The sequence below is a fragment of the Cavia porcellus genome, unplaced genomic scaffold (genome assembly GCF_034190915.1).
Source record: "Cavia porcellus strain 051 isolate PalLab524CR breed Dunkin Hartley unplaced genomic scaffold, mCavPor4.1 scaffold_16, whole genome shotgun sequence".
Taxonomy (NCBI): domain Eukaryota; kingdom Metazoa; phylum Chordata; class Mammalia; order Rodentia; family Caviidae; genus Cavia; species Cavia porcellus.
The window spans coordinates 7440066-7457097 of NW_026947499.1; the positions used below are offsets into that span (position 1 = coordinate 7440066).

At 50.7% G+C, this 17032-nt stretch overlaps 1 protein-coding gene across 1 annotated transcript; it reads left to right on the top strand.

Moving 5' to 3' along the window:
- Positions 1 to 1296: 1296 nt before the first annotated feature.
- On the top strand, positions 1297 to 2523 carry Hcar2 (hydroxycarboxylic acid receptor 2). Its single transcript, NM_001172752.1, has one exon. The coding sequence runs from the start codon at positions 1357 to 1359 to the stop codon at positions 2443 to 2445; it is 1089 nt and encodes a 362-aa protein (NP_001166223.1). The 5' UTR covers positions 1297 to 1356; the 3' UTR covers positions 2446 to 2523.
- Positions 2524 to 17032: the final 14509 nt, after the last annotated feature.

Here is a 17032-nt window from a genome sequence, read left to right on the forward strand (position 1 = left end):
GGACTGCATAACAAGATCCAATCTTAAAAAATAAATAAAAACTTCATGAACACAAACTTAAACTGTAAGAATGTTCCACAGGATGACTTCAAGTTATACTAAAATATCCAAGAACTGGTGTCTTCCTGCATAGAGGAGCTCAATGCTCTCTAGGTCCTGCAGCTCTAAATTTAGTTTCACAAAAGTGGGAGCGTTGGGGTTGGGGATTTAACTCAGCGGCACAACTGCTTGCCTGACAAGTGCAAGGTCATGAGTTTGATCCCCAGTACAAAAAAAAATTATTCAAAATTGGGGGCATTACAAAATATTAAGCACTGTGCTCGCTTTGGCAGCACATACACTAAGAAAAAATCATGCAGCCCCAATGAATGTATTCACTATACTGCAAACATGAACTAAAAAAAAAATATTTTTTTTTTTTTTTTTTTTTTTTTTTTTTTGATGCAATCCAGACTGGCGTTGAACTCGCTAGTTATCCTAGGCTGGCCCTGAACTCTCGGTAGTCTTCCTGCCTCAGCCTCCCAAGGGCTGGGACCACAGATGTGCACCACCATGCCTGGCTTTCATTTGTTTTTTGAGGGTCTTGCTGTGTAACTCAGGCTGGCCTCGAACTCACCCCCCAACGCTGGAGGGTGAGGTGTGTGCCGCCACGCCTGGCACCCGGCTCCCCAGCCCAGCATTCTTTTCTAACTAGAAAGTATTGCAGGGTTCAGTGCAGAGAAACAACCCATGTTTGCACAGAGAGGTGGGTGAGGAAAAGGGCGCAGGTTCAACACATCTGTCTTCCTAAAATGAGCAAGGGGGCTCAGCCTCTCCCAAAGCAATCACAGGCACGCTGCCCTTTTCTTATGTCAGACACACGCTGAGGTTTCGTGCTACTCCTTACAGTCTCTGGAAAACCGTGTTGTTGAGCATCGCATTGCTATTACAGCCAAGGAGGACCTGTCAGTCATGTCACTCAAGCGAGTGACACGGGGCTCAGCTCTCCAATGCTAATACACACTTGGTCAGGAGCACACAACTGGCCTTCCCCAGGGGGCGTCTCCCAGAGTTTAGCAATTCATAAAGGCCGTCAGCCTGCCCAAACCTACCCTTTACATTTAGAGAAATCGGTGTGTTCCTGTCTGCACAGGGGATTTTATTGCTTGTTTATGCAAACAGCAGGTTGCATAAGAGCCTTGCTAGCTTTTTTTTTTTCTCCAAGCGATTTCGTAGTTTCCTGGTAACCATTCAGTCATCTATTTCAACACCCCAATGACATAAAGTCGAGGGCTGAACCACACGTTCACCACACCGCCAGCCTCTCCCGGAGCACTCGCAGGCACTGTGCCCTGGCGCAGCCGGGCCAGGCCCACCATGAGTTCCCAGGGTTACCCGTTGGAAATCCGAGGGAAGAACTGCTGTATCTTCCCGGTGGAAGCCATCGCCCAGGTGCTGCCGCCTGTGCTGGTGCTGGAGTTTGTGTTTGGGCTCCTGGGCAATGGCCTGGCGCTGTGGATTTTCTGCTTCCATCTCAAATCCTGGAAATCCAGCCGGATTTTCCTGTTCAACCTGGCCGTGGCTGACTTTCTCCTGATCATCTGTCTGCCCTTCCTGACCGACAACTACTTGAAGAAGTGGGACTGGAGGTTCGGGGACCCGGCTTGCCGGCTGATGCTCTTCATGCTGGCCATGAACCGGCAGGGCAGCATCATCTTCCTCACGGTGGTGGCCGTGGACAGGTACTTCCGGGTGGTGCATCCCCATCACGCGCTGAACAAGATCTCCAACCGCACGGCGGCTGTCATCTCCTGCCTCCTGTGGGTCCTCACCATCGCCCTCACCATCCACCTCCTCTACACCCAGATGCAGGTCCCCTACCTCAACTCCAAATTCCACCTGTGCAGCAGCTTCAGCATCTGCGACTCCTTCGGATGGCACGATACCATGTTCCTCCTGGAGTTCTTCCTGCCCCTGGCCATCATCCTGTTCTGCTCGGTCAGGATCATCTGGAGCCTGCGGCAGAGACAGATGGACAGGCACGCCAAGATCAAGAGGGCCATCAACTTCATTCTGGTGGTGGCTATCGTCTTCATCATCTGCTTCCTGCCCAGCGTGGCTGTGCGGATACACATCTTCCGGATGCTGCGCAATTGGGGCACCCGGAACTGCTCCAGGTACTACTCAGTGGACCTGGGGTTCTTCATCACGCTCAGCTTCACCTACATGAACAGCATGCTGGACCCCGTGGTGTACTACTTCTCCAGCCCGTCCTTCCCCAACTTCTTCTCCGAGCTCTTCAACCGCTGCCTGCGGAGGACACCCACTGGGGAGCCAGACAACAACCGCAGCACCAGCATGGAGCTCACGGAGGAGCCGGGCAGCAGCAGGGGCGCCCCGGAGGCGCTGATGGCCAAGCCCTGCGAGCCCTGGAGCCCCTCTTGTCTGGACCCCAGCTCGCGTTAAGTGGCCAGGCTACCGAGGGAGACGATCACCAGGAAGCGAGACCTCTGCAGAAGCACACAGTGACATCCCTGGACTTGGCCTGCCGTATCTGAAACTTTCCAGATTCAGCGAAGCAAGTTCAGACACACAGTGTGGCAGAGTGAGCGGCTAGGTTACAAACTGCGATGGCTGAGATCTCCGAGGGACGGACAGAGAGCGAGGTTTCCAGATGACTAAAACTGCCTCTTCGACTCTGCCACCTGCAGCCTGTGAGGTTGGACCCAGCATCCACGCCAGTGTCTCGCTGTCAGAGCCACAGTCCCTCCCTTCGGCACCTGGGCTGCGTGGCTCCTTCCTTCTCCTGCCTGAGACTCGGATGGGCCTCAGTTCCCCAGGTGATCTGACTCAGGAGGGACAAGGAGAGGCTGGAGGAGAACCATGCAGTTCTGGAGGGAGCCCGGGCAGCCTTAAGAAGTCAGGAGTCAGCCTGACTCACCTCCCAGCCCGGCACTGGCAGAAGTGAACGGGGAAGAGACATTTATCTGTAAGATCTGGGTGACCTCTGAGTTCCCAGTGGTGGCGAGGAGGGAGTAGGCTCCAGGGGGACCGAGCTGACCAGTGTTAAGGGACAGCAGTGGCTGTAGAGCTACCAGGGGGCTCTGATCATCCCGTTTACACTCACTCAGGGCTATAAGCAGTTACGGGGCAGTGACAGAGACGACAGTCACCTCCAGCCTCCGCGTCTACCAGGAGGACAGCAACGTGCTGCCAGCCCGATGGATCATCCAGGGGAGCGATTCCTCCTGGGTTATTTGCTTATGTTTTTTTTGTTCCTATACTAAATCTATTCTTTCAATAAATTTTGATAGCAGATGCAGTGTGGCGTTGCGTTGGTCTGGGTTAGGGTCCACGGTCTGGATGTCTTACTTAAGCTGAGACCTTTATGGGCCGTCAACTCTGTCCTGGTGGGAGAATTCTGTGCCCTGCAAAGTGAGGAAAGGACCCAGGCGCTGAGTTAGGTCATGAGACAGAAAGTAAAATTCACACCCGTGTCGGGATGGGACGGGCCAAGAAATATAAAGAAGAGGAATTTAATTCGCAAGGGTGGGACAGGTAGGGTCGCCAGAGGAACCTGAGTTTTATTTAGAGCCCAGTGAGCCAGCTCTTGGTGTCTGTGTGTTAAAAGAGGAATCAGACCCGAGTGAGATCCTCCCGCAGGAGGAGGAAGAGTTTCCTATGGGTGGTTTTAGTTCCTGGTTCTGAGAGGGAAAGGAGATATTCTGGTTTCTGTTACACTTTCATTTCTACCCACTGTCGCACCTTGATTCGGAGCAAGCGGAGACTTGTGCTGCCTCCCTTCCAGGACACTGACAGAGTTGGAGGCCCTTGGCCTCCGGGCCTGCGTGGGGAGAGAGGAAATTTCTCCAGTGTTTCTGAGGAGTTCGAGACTCTGGATTCCACTCGGCTCCCAAGGAGCTGGGTCCCCTCCTTGCGGAAGGCACTGAGATGAGCTCGGAGGGCAGGGATTTCCCCAGCCTAGTAGGCTGAGTCAGTGGGGAGCCCGAGGGCAAACCCGGACTCTTGCAAGGGAAGGGTGATGGCGGGGTGCAGAGCTCAGCAGATGCCCTTGCCCCGCACTGGGGTTTTGCCAGGTGCTTGGCGCTGCTCCAGTGGCCGGGCAGGGCAGGGCCAGGACGGCTGAGTCCTCTTCTGCATACAGCTCCTGGCCTGCTCAAGCTCGGGGCACGGGTGGAGGGGACAAGCCCAGGAAGCCTGGCCCAGGCTGGGCCTGTGGAGGAGAGGATGAGGTCTGTGTGCGTGTGAGCTTGTGCTGGCTGCCTCAGCCACAACATCATGGTGGAAAATGAAGTCTCTCCCGTTCAGAAGGCCATGAGCCCGAAACCAAAGTGTGGGAAGGCTTGGTTCCTCTGGAGTTATTGTTTTGTTTTTAGTCTTTGTGAAATAGGGTCTCACTATGCAGTTCAGGCTGGACTTGAAATCACTTTGTAGTTTAGGCTGGTCTTGAACTTGCAATGGTCCTCCTGCCTCAGCCTCCTGAGTGCTGGGATTACAGGAGTGTACCACCATGCCTGGCTTGTTTTTGTTTTTTATCCAGTACTGGGAATTGAACAAAGGGCTCTTGCACTGCGCTGCACCCCAAGACTTTTATACTTCTTATACCTTATTATTTTATTTTATTTTGAGGCAGGGTCTTGCTGTGTGGTTTGGGCTGGCCTTAAACCCACTGAAGTAGCCCAGGCTGGCCTCAAACTGCAATCATCCTCCTGTCTCAGCCTCCCGAGTGATGGGGTGAGGGTGTGTGCCACCACGCCTGGCTTTCTGGATCTGTCCCATGCCTCCTCTGAGTCTGTGATCACCCAAGATCTCTGGATTGCTTGGCCCAGGGCACTTGACTCCCTCCTCTGCCTCCCCCCTCACTTAGCCTGCTTTTCTCAGGCCTCTGTCCCCTCTCCTGTGCCTAAAGACACTTGTCACTGGATTTAGGGTCCACTTTACCCCAGGACAACTGCATCTTAACTACAAAGACCCTAAGCCCCAATAATGTCGCACTCCAAATTTGGGGGTGAACATACATCGTGGGGGCTGCAAGTCAACATTCTACAAAAGGGATGAAAGAAAGGGATGAAAGGTCAGTGTGGCTGGCACGGTGAGTATGGGGCCAGCTACACAGTGAGGTAAAAAACCCTGCATATGAAAAGAATGAAAGACGTGAAAAACAGATCGCATCACCTTAAACAGAGAAGGGTTCTAAAACACAGCAGGAGCTCAACTCTTAAAATACACATTCTACGGGCACGGTGGTGTACCCCTGTAATCCCAGCACTGGGGAGGCTGAGGCAGGAGGATTGCCATGAATTCAGAACCAGCCAGTCTGAGTTATATGAGCAAGTTCAAGACCAGCCTGCACTACATAGTGAGACCCTGTCTCAGAACACACATACATCTGAGCTAGACACGGTGGCACATACCTGTGCTCCCAGCACTCAGGAGGCTGAGGAAGGAAGATTTTTGTGAGTTCGAGGCCAGCCTGGGGTACATAGTGAGTTCAAGGCCAGCTTCAACACATTGTGAGACCTTGTCTCTAAATAAGAAATCACAAATAAATATGCACGTGTGTATAATGTATGCATGAAATAAGACCCTATCAGACAAACACCAGAGGCTCAGCATGATTATGCTTGGTGAGGGGCCACAGGTGATTTTCATTTTCTTTCCAGCTCTTTCTAAATCGTCAGCAACCAGTGTGTACCACCTCTGTGATCATTAATAAAGATGGGCTGCTGGGAAGAAATATCACATTTAGCTATCATCAGCATTCAAGATTATCAGCAGTTCTTAGTTGTTTCTTAAACACTTCCGTTTCCTGTGCGACATCCATTAAGATAGGACCAGGGCTGGGCTGGAACTCAGAGTGCTACCCAGCATGCACCAGGCCCAGGTTCCAGCTCCAGCACCATGAATGAATGTGCAAACGAGACCATACTGGACTGAGCCAATGGTATGTTCACTTGGTCTCAAGGTATGTGAGTAGGGAGGAGACAGCAACAGAGAGAGAGTGAGACAGACAGACAGACAGACTGAGCAGAACCATCCTCTTCCAGCCACAGCCCTGCACCCCTGGGAACCAGGATCAGGATCCTATCAGGCAGGAAGGACAGCGGCCCCACTGTGGTAGATTAACTAATGGTTAGCTGATAATGCCCGGCTGAACTGAGTCAGCGTGGTGCTGGGTGCGGAGAGCTCACCTGAGGAGTGTTGCCAGCAGCATAACAGTGAAACTGGAAGGGAAGCTGTGTGCCGTTGATGCTCCTGGAGAAGCTTGTCATGCTGGCTTCCTGATGTCAACTTGGTTGTTGTCATCCTTCGAGGACCTCAAGATCTCACTGTCACTGAGGACGGTTGTGGTTCTTTTCAGGGGACTCTGGTCCTTATCTTGAGCATTGCTTCCCGGCTCCAGTGCAGACTCCTTGGCCTGCCAACAGCTCCTTTACCCTGCTGGTACAGACGTCCCAGCTTCCACCACTGGCCTTTGGGCCTCCCCAGCGCAGATCCTTGGTACAGACTTGCATGAGACATTGTAGTGCTCTCTAGGCCTCCAGCTGGACACATGCAGGATATTTGTTGTGGGATCCAGGTGTTAAGCTGGATTCTTGGGTGTGTGGCCAGGTCTCCCACACTTGTTTTGCATTTGACTTTTTGGGTGACTATTATAAAATAATCCTAAACGTTGTGTCTTGTATTTAATCTTTTCCCTTTCAAACCCTGACTACAACATCCACAGTGGGGCAGGCTGAGGCAGGGAGCTCACAGAAACATCTCCTGGGCACCCTGCAGCTGATGGGGCCTCCCCAGAGTGGGAGGCAGGTGGGCCCTGCACAGGCGCTGTGTGGACACGGCCTTGGTTGGACCCTAAAAGGAACGTAGTTCTCTAGGGGTGGAGATCATGTTGCCTGCACAGCAGCCTAAACCCCTTAAAGAGCCCCAGGCAAAGGACGCCATGGGCTTCCTGCTCAAAACCCCTGCCTGCTGGCAGGAGCTCTGCCTCCACCCCTTCTTAGCTTTCAAATAAATTAGCTCCCCACCCCACCTTTATATACTGAGCTACATCCCGGCCCCTTTACTTTCTTTCTTCTCCAATCAGATTTTAGTGGTACATTTTAGATATACATAATGATCACATTCATCATAGAGAATTTGTACCTGTACATGAATAACTTTTCTTTCTTTGTTTCTTTCTTATGTTTTTGAGATGCTAACTTATTAAATTGCCCAGTGTAAACTTGAACTTGGGAACTTGGAGTGGTGGGATTACAAGCCACCATGTCTAGCTGAAAATACTTTTTAAAAAACTTGGGGCTGGATGTTTAGCTCAGCGGCATAAGCGCCTGCCTTGCAAGCAGGCAGTCGTGAGTTTGATTCCCGGTACCGATAAAAAGGAAAAAGACAAAAAAAGAAAATACTTTTTAAAAAACTTTCATCTCTACTGAATATATGCAGATTTTCGTGTCATTACTCCCTAAATAATCCAATACAGCAATTATTTACATAGAATTTACACTGTATTAGATATAAGGAAACCAGAGATGCTTTAAATTGTATGGAAGGATCTGCATACATTATATGCAAATATTACGCCTTTTTTTTCCACTAGAGACAGAGACTCACTGTAACCCATGCTGACTCATGATCTTCCTGCCTCAGCCTCCTGAGTGCTGGGATAACACATGTGCACCATCATGCCCAGCTTTCCCACCTAACTTTTTATTCTGAAAACTTTCAAAACTGAAGAAAAATCACTTGGCAATGACAGTAAATGACTCACAGTAAAGAGAAGCCACATTTCAGGGGCTGGGGATTTAGCTCAGCGGCATAAGTGCCTGCCTTGCAAGCAGGCAGTCGTGAGTTCGATCCCCGGTACCGATAAAAAAGGAAAAAGACAAAAAAAAAAAAAGAGAAGCCACATTTTCATATGTTTGTCATTGGGTCATTGTGGGAGAAAAGGGGGGTCCTGGGATATAGCTCAGTGCAGACTGTGACTGTGTGCTGAGTGCTGGGCAGATGGGCTCCCCAAATCCTTTCAATAATACCCCAGGCCAGTGGGGTGGTTAAGCCTATATCAGGCAGACCCTGCCTTTTGTCTGCTGGGAGCCGCCACAGCCTTCCTTGCGGTGACTCCCTCCGTGCTCTCCTCCCTTTTTAAACTCTTTTCTTATCTGCTTGCCTCCTCTCTTTAATATTCTGCGCTCTCTACATTGAGTACAAATCACTCAATCAATAAGGCCAGGCAATCGTTCTACCCCAGAGCTCCATCCTTGTTCCCTGTGAACATTCCCAAAGGGATGAAAGTGTGGCAGCCCCAGTATCTGGGAGGGCGACTGTGTGCACACCTGGCCTTCATGGAGGAGACTGAATTAAATGTGGTCATGTGAGAGTGCGGGTTTATCCTGACCCCAAGGACCAGTGTCTGGTACGAAGAGATCTGGAGGGAAGCACTGTGGACACAAGGGAAAGGCAGGGACAGAGGCCTCAGGAGACACCACCCTGTGGCCCACACCTGTTATCCCAGCACTCTGGGAGGCTGAGGCAGGAGGATTCCAAGTCAAAGCCCAGTCCAGCAACTTCATGAGACCCAGTCTCAAAACTGAAAGGGCTGGGGATGGTGCTCAGTGAAAAGGTTTGGTGCCCTGAAAAGAAAAAAGAAAACAACCCTACCCATGCCTTGTTTTCAGACTTTCAGACTCTAGGAAACTGAGAAGGTAACAGTCTGTCGTTGAAGCCAACAGGCCATATGCCAGGCAGGAGGGCCGTGTGTATCTGTTTAAAAACCACTTATTACCTGGGAGGCAAACAATCTGACACTGCCACGCTGCAGTGCTGCACTCTAGAAAGAGCAGGGTGACATTAAGAGTAGCTCGACCTTCCCTGGGCAAACACCGCAGTGGCCATGGCTTGGTCGCCCTCCTTGTACCCCCGGAAACCTTATGAGGTCGTAAACTTTGGCACCGTGCACCTCCTCTGAAAACTGAATGAGAGAGAAAAGAATTATCACACTCTCTGGCTCCCACAGAAGCAGAGTGTAGCAATTTTATTTTTTTTATACCTAATGTAACTTTTATAAGCGTCTCATTTTATTTTATTTTTTATTTTTAAGAAGTTTTTGTTAGTGTGTGTTTGTAGTATCTTCTTTGAGGGACTTGGTACACAAACAAAAGACAACTCTCTCTCTCTCTCTTTTTCTCTCTCTCTCCCTCTCCCTCTGTCTCTCTCTCTGTCTCTCTCTCTCTCTCTCTCTCTCTCTCTCTCTCTCTCTCTCTCTCTTTCTCTCTGATTTTTGAGGCAGATTCTCACTATGTAGCCCAGGCTGGCTTCAGACCCTAAGGGATCTGGCTGGGGATTTAGCTCAGTGGCATAAGTGCCTGTCTTGAAAGCAGGCAGTCATGAGTTCGATCCCCAGAACTGATAAAAAGGAAAAAGACAAAAAAAAAACAAAAACAAAAAACAAAAAACAAGGGGTCCTCCTGCCTCAGTCTCCCGAGTCCTGGGATTATAGTTCACACACCTCTCAGGTAGTTTTGCCAAGTATGGTGGCACATTCCTATAATCTCACCATGCCCAGCTTTTTAAAAAAACTTTGTTGCTATGTTGCCATGGCCAGTCCCAAACTCCTGGGCTCAAGTGATCCTCCTACCTCAACATCCCAAGTAGCTGGGACTGTGGGCATGTGCTGGGGTCACAGGTGCCTGCCACTACACCTGGTAAAACTACTTAAGCGATTGGCCCAGTTACAAATGTACCTGAAAAGAAAATCTGAGGAAAAAGGCGAAAAGAGGGAAAACACAGGGTCAGGAACACATTACCCACATGACAGTTTAACACTGTATAGAGCCAGGAGTGGTGGCACAGGTCTGTAATCCCACACTTGGAAGGCTGAGGCAGGAGGATCCCTGCAAGTTCCAGACCAGCCTGGCCTACAAAGTGAGCTCAAGGCCAGCCGGAACTGCAAAGTGAGAGCCTGTCTCAAAAAGACAAAAAGTAAGTAAGTAAATAAATAATAAGACAAAGTTGTCCAGGCTTCTTGTAGAAGAGAGAGGGACTGAAGCACATGGATATTCTGCGAGGGAAAGGTAAGAAGGTTACCCAGGCTGCCCCTGAGCAGGTCGAGGTGGGGAGCAAGGTGTTATGGGTCTCAGCAGGGGACCCAGAGGAAGGAGGTGAGGAGGGAAGTGCAAGAGTCCCCAGGTCACACCTCATAGTGGGGGCAATGTGACCCTGGCCACTGGCACAGCACGTCCACCAAAGAGCATCTTCACTGACAACATTTGGCCTCAGTTGCTGCTTCCTGACACGAGAGCTCTGAGGACTCTCAGGGTCCCTTCGGTGCTGACACTGGGTGGTGGCCTGCGGATGGGCCGGGTCTCCGTGGTGACCAGGGCACAGCTGGAGGGTGGGGGCTGGGGGAGAAGCGGCTGGGGATGGGCCCGAGATGGGGTCCCTCAGGGTGGAGGTCAAAGCCTCATGTGAACCTGGATGGCGGGGCCAAGGGGACAGCTTGGGGGACAGCCAGTTGGTGACCAGAGGTAACTGGGGACCGCTCAGCGAGGGGAAGGCCCATGCGTGTGAGTGTGTGTGTGAAACCTGCAATCTCCTTGAAGGAAGCAGCGATCAGGGGGCGAGGACACAGCACACTGCAGAGTGGGGAGCAGACAACAGTGTCTGCTGGTGGTCAGGGTGGGGACATTTGTCTCACAGGCAACGGGGAGACCTTTACCAAGCCTGGGAACTCCAAAGCCAGGCAGCACAAGATGGATCTGCTGGACTACATAAACATCCCAGGGCTTTGTGTGACAAAAGGGAGCAGAAATAAAGCCAATTCAAATGATGAAGCTGGAGAAATATTTGCAACGTAAATAAGGCTGGACTGAGCTGGCAGTGCTGCCTGTGTGCGTGCGTGCAAGCACCATTCCCCGGCCTGGGGTGAGTTCGCTATGTACCCCAGCAGTGGTCTGGGCTCAATCCCAGCAGGCACTAGGATGAGAAATTGGATCATGATTGAACAGAGGGGTAAACTGAGGCGGGATGAGGTTAAATAACTAAAGAGGTCACACGGCCAGGGTCAAGCAGTGACCACTGGCGGCTGGTCCAGGGTCAGTGATCTCAATTGCAACTCAGCTTGGAGCCCAAGCCCAAAGCACCCAGAATAAAGAGCATTTTCCAGCAGGCAGCAAAGATAAGCCCTGCAGATAGGGCTGGGGCTGAGGAGCCAAGCAAAGGACGGAGGGCAGAGCCCACGAAGGAGCAAAGGAAGGGAGAGGCCAGAGCCGGAGCAGGCGCGGGGCCGCTGCTGGCAGAGGATGGGGGGCAGACCCCTCTCGGGGTCACTCGGGCCACTTGGGAAAGTGACCACGAGACATCTGCAGAGACTGAAGCTAAACGTGACCTCTGAGCAGCTAATCCCACTCCTGGGAATCCGTCCCAGAGAAATAAAAATACCAAAATTTAAGGACAAGGATGTTTATTGGAGGTCACTTTCTTTCTTTCTTTTTAAGTGAATTCCTGGAAGAAGAAAAATGGCAGAGGCTGAATTATGCTGTATCCAGTCTGCAGAATGTCTCTTGGCCACTAAAAAGAATCAGCACCTCTGTAATCCCAGGACTCTAGGAGGCTGAGGCAGGGAGATCACAGGTTGCGGGAAATTTAGCAATTTAGCGAGACCCTGTCTCAAAATAAAAAATAAAATGATTTGGGGATGTAGCTCAGCGTGAAGGGCCTGGGTTCAATGCTTAGCACCAAAACAAACAAATAAATGAAAAGCTGTGGGTCGGTTCTGAACGTGTGTGGGATTTATTTTCTGTCATCCTCTACACAACACAGTGTAACCACCAAGCACATGGTATTTACACTGCACCAGACACGGAAGTGGGGAAGTGGCTGAAGGCTGATTTAAAGTGCTCAGGAATGTAACTCATTCCCTACGGTGAACATAATCACTACACACGGTAAAGTGTATCAGTACAAATTTTACAAAAATTAAAGCATTTAGGAGAACTGCAGAGGTTACATGCAATTTTGATTGATTTCTCTATGAGACAGCATCTCACTGTAAGTCAGGCTGGCCATTCAAACTCTTGGCAATCCTCTTGCCTCAGCCTTCCTAACACCTGTTGAGGAGATAAAGTGAGTGAATCCCTGGCATCTATGGGTGGGAGCAAGGCACAGGCGCTGGCACACACAGAGGGATCCAGAAGCCAACAGAAAAAGGGAGACGTGTTTCTGGCGTTTGTGCAGGGAGGCTGGGACCAGCACCACCTCTGCAGCCCGGCGGCTCCTGCAAGTTCTTCCAGGCAAAGCTTCAGCCCTGCAGCTCCCCAGGCTGTTCGTGGCCTGCCTGGCCCTTGCATGCATCCTCAGCATCCACAGGTCTGCAGAGTAAACATGGGGGAACAAAGAGAGCCCCATGACCTCCAAAGGGAAGGCCGGCAAGTTCACCCCCTGGACCGGAGCCCGCCATGATTGACAGCAGGAAGGGTACTTGGCCAGCGAGGCTGTCACCCCCTGCAGGCAGGGAGCCTCCTGCAAGAGGCCTTGCCCTCCTGGGCTGTGGCCCCACTGCAGGGAGAGTCTGAGGAGCGTACACTCTCCCTGGGGGCTAGATCCTTGCTGGGACACTGCTCTGGGCGTGGAGGTGGGACACAGGCCAGCCGCTCACATGCAGGAGAGAGTCTCCCAGGAATGTGGGCAGAAAATTCCCCTTGCTTTTATACAGAGCTTTTGGGCCGGGCATGGGGGTGCACACCTGTGACCCTAGCACTCAGAGGCTGAGGTGGGAGGACCACTGCCGAGTCCAAGGCCAGCCTGGGATACACAGCAAATTTAAGGTCCATATAGTGAGACCCTGTCTCAAAAAACAAAAGAAAATAAACAAGCTGCTTGGGGGATGGGAACATCCTGGGCTTCCGGGGGAGGCAGGAAAGTGGACCTGGACATAAATGGCGGTTACACAGGTGTGTAAGGGTGTTCAATGCCAGCGACTCGTGCTCTTTAGAAGGGTTCACTCAGTGTTATATGAATTTCACTTTTCTTTTTTGAGACAGGGTCCCCTTATATATTCTAGACCCACTTTGAACTCTATATAGAGTCCAGACTAGCCTTGAACTTACAGTCCTCCTGCTAAGATTCAAGTGTGCACCAGAATTTTACTCCAGGGAGGAAAAATAATGTGTAGAAATTCTTGCAAGGATGTAATGTCTGGAGCAACTGAAGCCTTATTGTATCACGAGGCAAAAAGCTAAGGGGAAAGCAGCAGGTGGAGGATGGCATGGAGAAGGGCAGAGACAAGCGAAGAGCCAGGTTCTGGATGGGCCATTGTTCTGGGACTCTGTCTCTGGACTTCTGGTTACACAAGGTGACAAATGTTTTTGCTTAGAACCTTTTTTTTTTTCTTTGAGACAGAGTCTGACCATGTAGCGCAGACTGGCCTGGAACTCATGGTGATCCGCCTGCCTCAGTCTCTCAAGTGCTAGGATTACAGGTGTACACCACCACACCTGGCCCTTACAGCCACTCTTTTTTTTTTCTTTTTAAAACAGTACTGGGATTGAACTCACGGTCTACATACTGAACCTCACCTCCCTAGTTTTTTTTTTTTTTTTTTTGAAAGTATACAACAGAACAAGTCAGAATAAAGCCAACTAAGATCGTACAGTGAAATTGGTACAGAACTTCACAGCAGGTTACCAGGATAAAAGTAATAGGTATCATAGTATATTTTTGTTATAATAGTTGTTCTTTCAATCACGTTTATAAAAATGAGATGAAATATAGAACACTATAGAACTTATCAAAACAGAATATTGAATAGAGCAGTACCATTAATCAGAAAAGAGCAAAACAGTAATAAAAATATTTGCCTTCAAAGAAATGGTAGAAGGAAGTCCCCCTTATTTGCTATGGTCAGCCTCCCAGGAGATGCTCAGATTTCTGGTTTTTCATTTGCTAATAGGCGGTGGGGAGAAGGAGGATAGGGGAAGTGGGATATTTGACTCTAGGCCATGTAGCAGTAGGTTCATTATTGCTAAGCCGGGAGGCAGGATGCTCATTTGCTTTCTCAGCATCCTCAGTTCCAACATGGCATCGATCTCAGGAGACACTGCTGGTTCTCCCCCTGAAAGGGCTGCAGTGGGCCACACTGCCGCCGCTTACCAGGGAGTACCTCCCTCGTTTTTGAGACAGAGTCTCACAGAGTTGCTTAAGCTGGGTTTGAACTTTGGATCCTCTGCCTCAGCCTCCCTGAGTACTGAGAGAATAGCTATGCATCTAGCTGAGGATTTTATTGTCCACAGCCAAAGATGCCGTCAGAGACGCTGCTGTCATGGCAAAGACCAAGTCCAGCACTCGCCTCCTTCATATACCTACCTGCCTCATGGGAGGCAGATGAGCCATGCCAGGCATTGCTGTCGCTACAGTGAAGGAAATGGGAGCTTTTTAGCTTGCAAGGAAGCAACTAGTAACAAAGAATTCTTGCGAGGCACAGTGATACACACCTGCCATCCTAGAAGTCTGGAAGGCTAAGGCAGGAGGGTTGCAAATTCCAGCCCAGCCTGGGCAGCTGAGTGAGATCTTGTCTCAAGATAAAAACTTTTAAAAAGGGCTGGGGACATAGCTCAATGTGAAGGCCTTGGGTTCAATTCCCAGCACTGAAAACAAAAACAAAAACACCCTAAACAGCAGTTAATTCTCAGTTTTAGGGAAAGAGAGGGAGGAGGAGGGAGATGGGAGCACAGGCAGCCTGTGGTTGCACTCCCGGTCTCTAACCAGTCTCTCTGTTTAGGAAACAGGATGGACAGGCTTTAGGCTGCAGTCCTGCCAGAGCTGTGGGCTGTGGGAACACCCTCGGGAGTGCCCACCCCTTAGCTCCCTCTGCAAGGACCTAGCACCTGGACAAGGGCCTGGAAACCCCGTGCTTCTTTCTTGAGAGGGGCCACTTCCAGCCAGAGAGGGGATCAGCTCCCCTTTCCAAAGTCGCTGCTCCAGGCCTTCCCCGCCTGTCGTGGCTCTGGGACATCTGACTAGGGCCCTGCTCTGCTCCCACAGAAAAATTTCTGAGGCAGGAATCCGAACCACCTTTAGTTTAGTTTTTTGAGACAGGGTCTCACTATGTGTGTAATTCAGGCTGGCCTCCAATTCTCAGTGATCTTCCTGCCTCAGCCTCTCAAGGGCTGGGATCACAGGCATGTGCCACCATGCCAGCTTTTGGTGAGCTTCGGCTGAGGGCATTCAAAGCTAAGGGGTTAACATCTACAGACTGTTGGATTAGATCTTAATGTAGTTCTTGGCTCTCGGACCCAAATCATTGTGCAATGTGTAAACAGTGACTGCAGTCGTCCACGGTCAGAACCTGTTTGACAGCTGGTCCTGTGCTGATGCTGATAAAGGTGCCCTGTGTGTCGGGAAGGTGGCAGGAATTCAGTGGTGATGAAATGAATTAAAACATCACCCTCTGAGAACTTCTGGCAGGGAAGGGAATGACCTTTCTGTTTGTCTTCATGGCCTGCCTGGGGGTCTGCTTTTACCCCTTGCTCAGCTGCTCAGTTTATAGATTCGATGAATCTAGTCTAGAAAGAGGGGGGCTGTGTATTGGAAGAGCCTTAAATCACCCGGAAGGTGAGCTATTTCCAAAACAGGGAGTGAGGGCACTGGAACAAAAAGAAACCAAACACTGAATTCCGAAGAGGTGGACAGGCAGCCTGAGCTCCCTTCCTCTGGGCTGAAGTTGAATCCTTGCCAGGGCCTGCAGGGTAGGAGGAAAGGAAGAGGAAGCGGATTAGAGGACGCTCTTCCTGGTGCCTAGCCAGTGACTCTCATCTTGTCGTTCCCTTTGCTTTTTTAGGGTGCTGGAAGCTGAACCCACAGCCTTGAGCTGTACTGCTGAGCTCTCCTACAGCCCTTATCCACTCTTGAAACCATCAGTGCCACAACTTTTTAACAGACACAAAGGGATAATTATGTGTGTATGAAACTGGATGTGGTGGCCCACGCCTGTAATCCCAGCACTTGGGAGGCTGAGGCGGGAGGATCTCTGCAAATTCATAGGCAGCCTGGGCTACATAGTGAGTTCAAGACCAGCCAGAACTGCATAATGAGACCCTGTCCCAAAACATAAAAATAAGCAAACAGAAGTGTTTGTAAGACTGGTTCACACAGCTCGAGCCAGAGGACCTGACATAGGGTGAGCACCTGTCTAGCATGCATGAACCCCTGGGTTCTACCTCTAGTACCCCCCAAAAAAGCAACCTGAAACCTCAAATGTACAATCAGGAGGAAAACACTGAGGACATAGACATCGCTGCCTAATTACTATTACAAGCAGCTAAATTAGGTAGAAATTAATCGTAGTCAGAGAGACAGTGGCTCTCCAAGGAGGTGCAGCTGAAGATCAGGCCTCCAGCTAGAGCTGCTGCAATGGCCTGGCCCGCTTGCCTGCCAAAAGGGTAAGCAGGGACGTGGGAGAACACTGCAGTTAGCACCACCTGGGCCAGGGAGGACAGCTGGGCATCAGCCACCCTAGCCACCCTTTCCCCAGTCGCCCTTGTTCTTCCCATGCATGCTTGCCACACGACCCGACCCACCTCCCAGCCACTCCAGTTTAGCTCAGCAGCTGTACTTGTGACCCTGCAGGCTGGTGGCAGTCTGACCCTGAGATACCCACATGGTGACCCTGCTAGGTAAATCAGCCCTGATAAAGTGCCTCTCGGTGGCCCCCTTGGGTGCCCCTGCTGGCTCCTCATAAACCTTTCCTCCTCCTAACCTCCTTTGTCTTTTGGAATTCACCCTTGTGTGTCAGGAGACGACACTCGGCGCCTCTGACATCGTGGGTTGGGAGTTCCGTTTCTCTTAGATTCTGTAGCCAGGAAGCAGACGACGACGCAAGAAGGTGGCGTGGTGGCCTTTCACAGTGCTGCTCTGTGCTCACAAGGCGGGAATCTGCCTCACAGCAGGAACTCAGATGAATGTGGACAGTGTTGTGTTCAGTGAAATAAAACCAGTCAGAAAACGGTACCTCTGGTTGGATTCTACTTCTCTGATGACA

Excerpts from the sequence above, each read along its gene's own strand:
- Hcar2 (NM_001172752.1), top strand. The coding sequence starts at position 1,357 with ATGAGTTCCCAGGGTTACCCGTTGGAAATCCGAGGGAAGAACTGCTGT.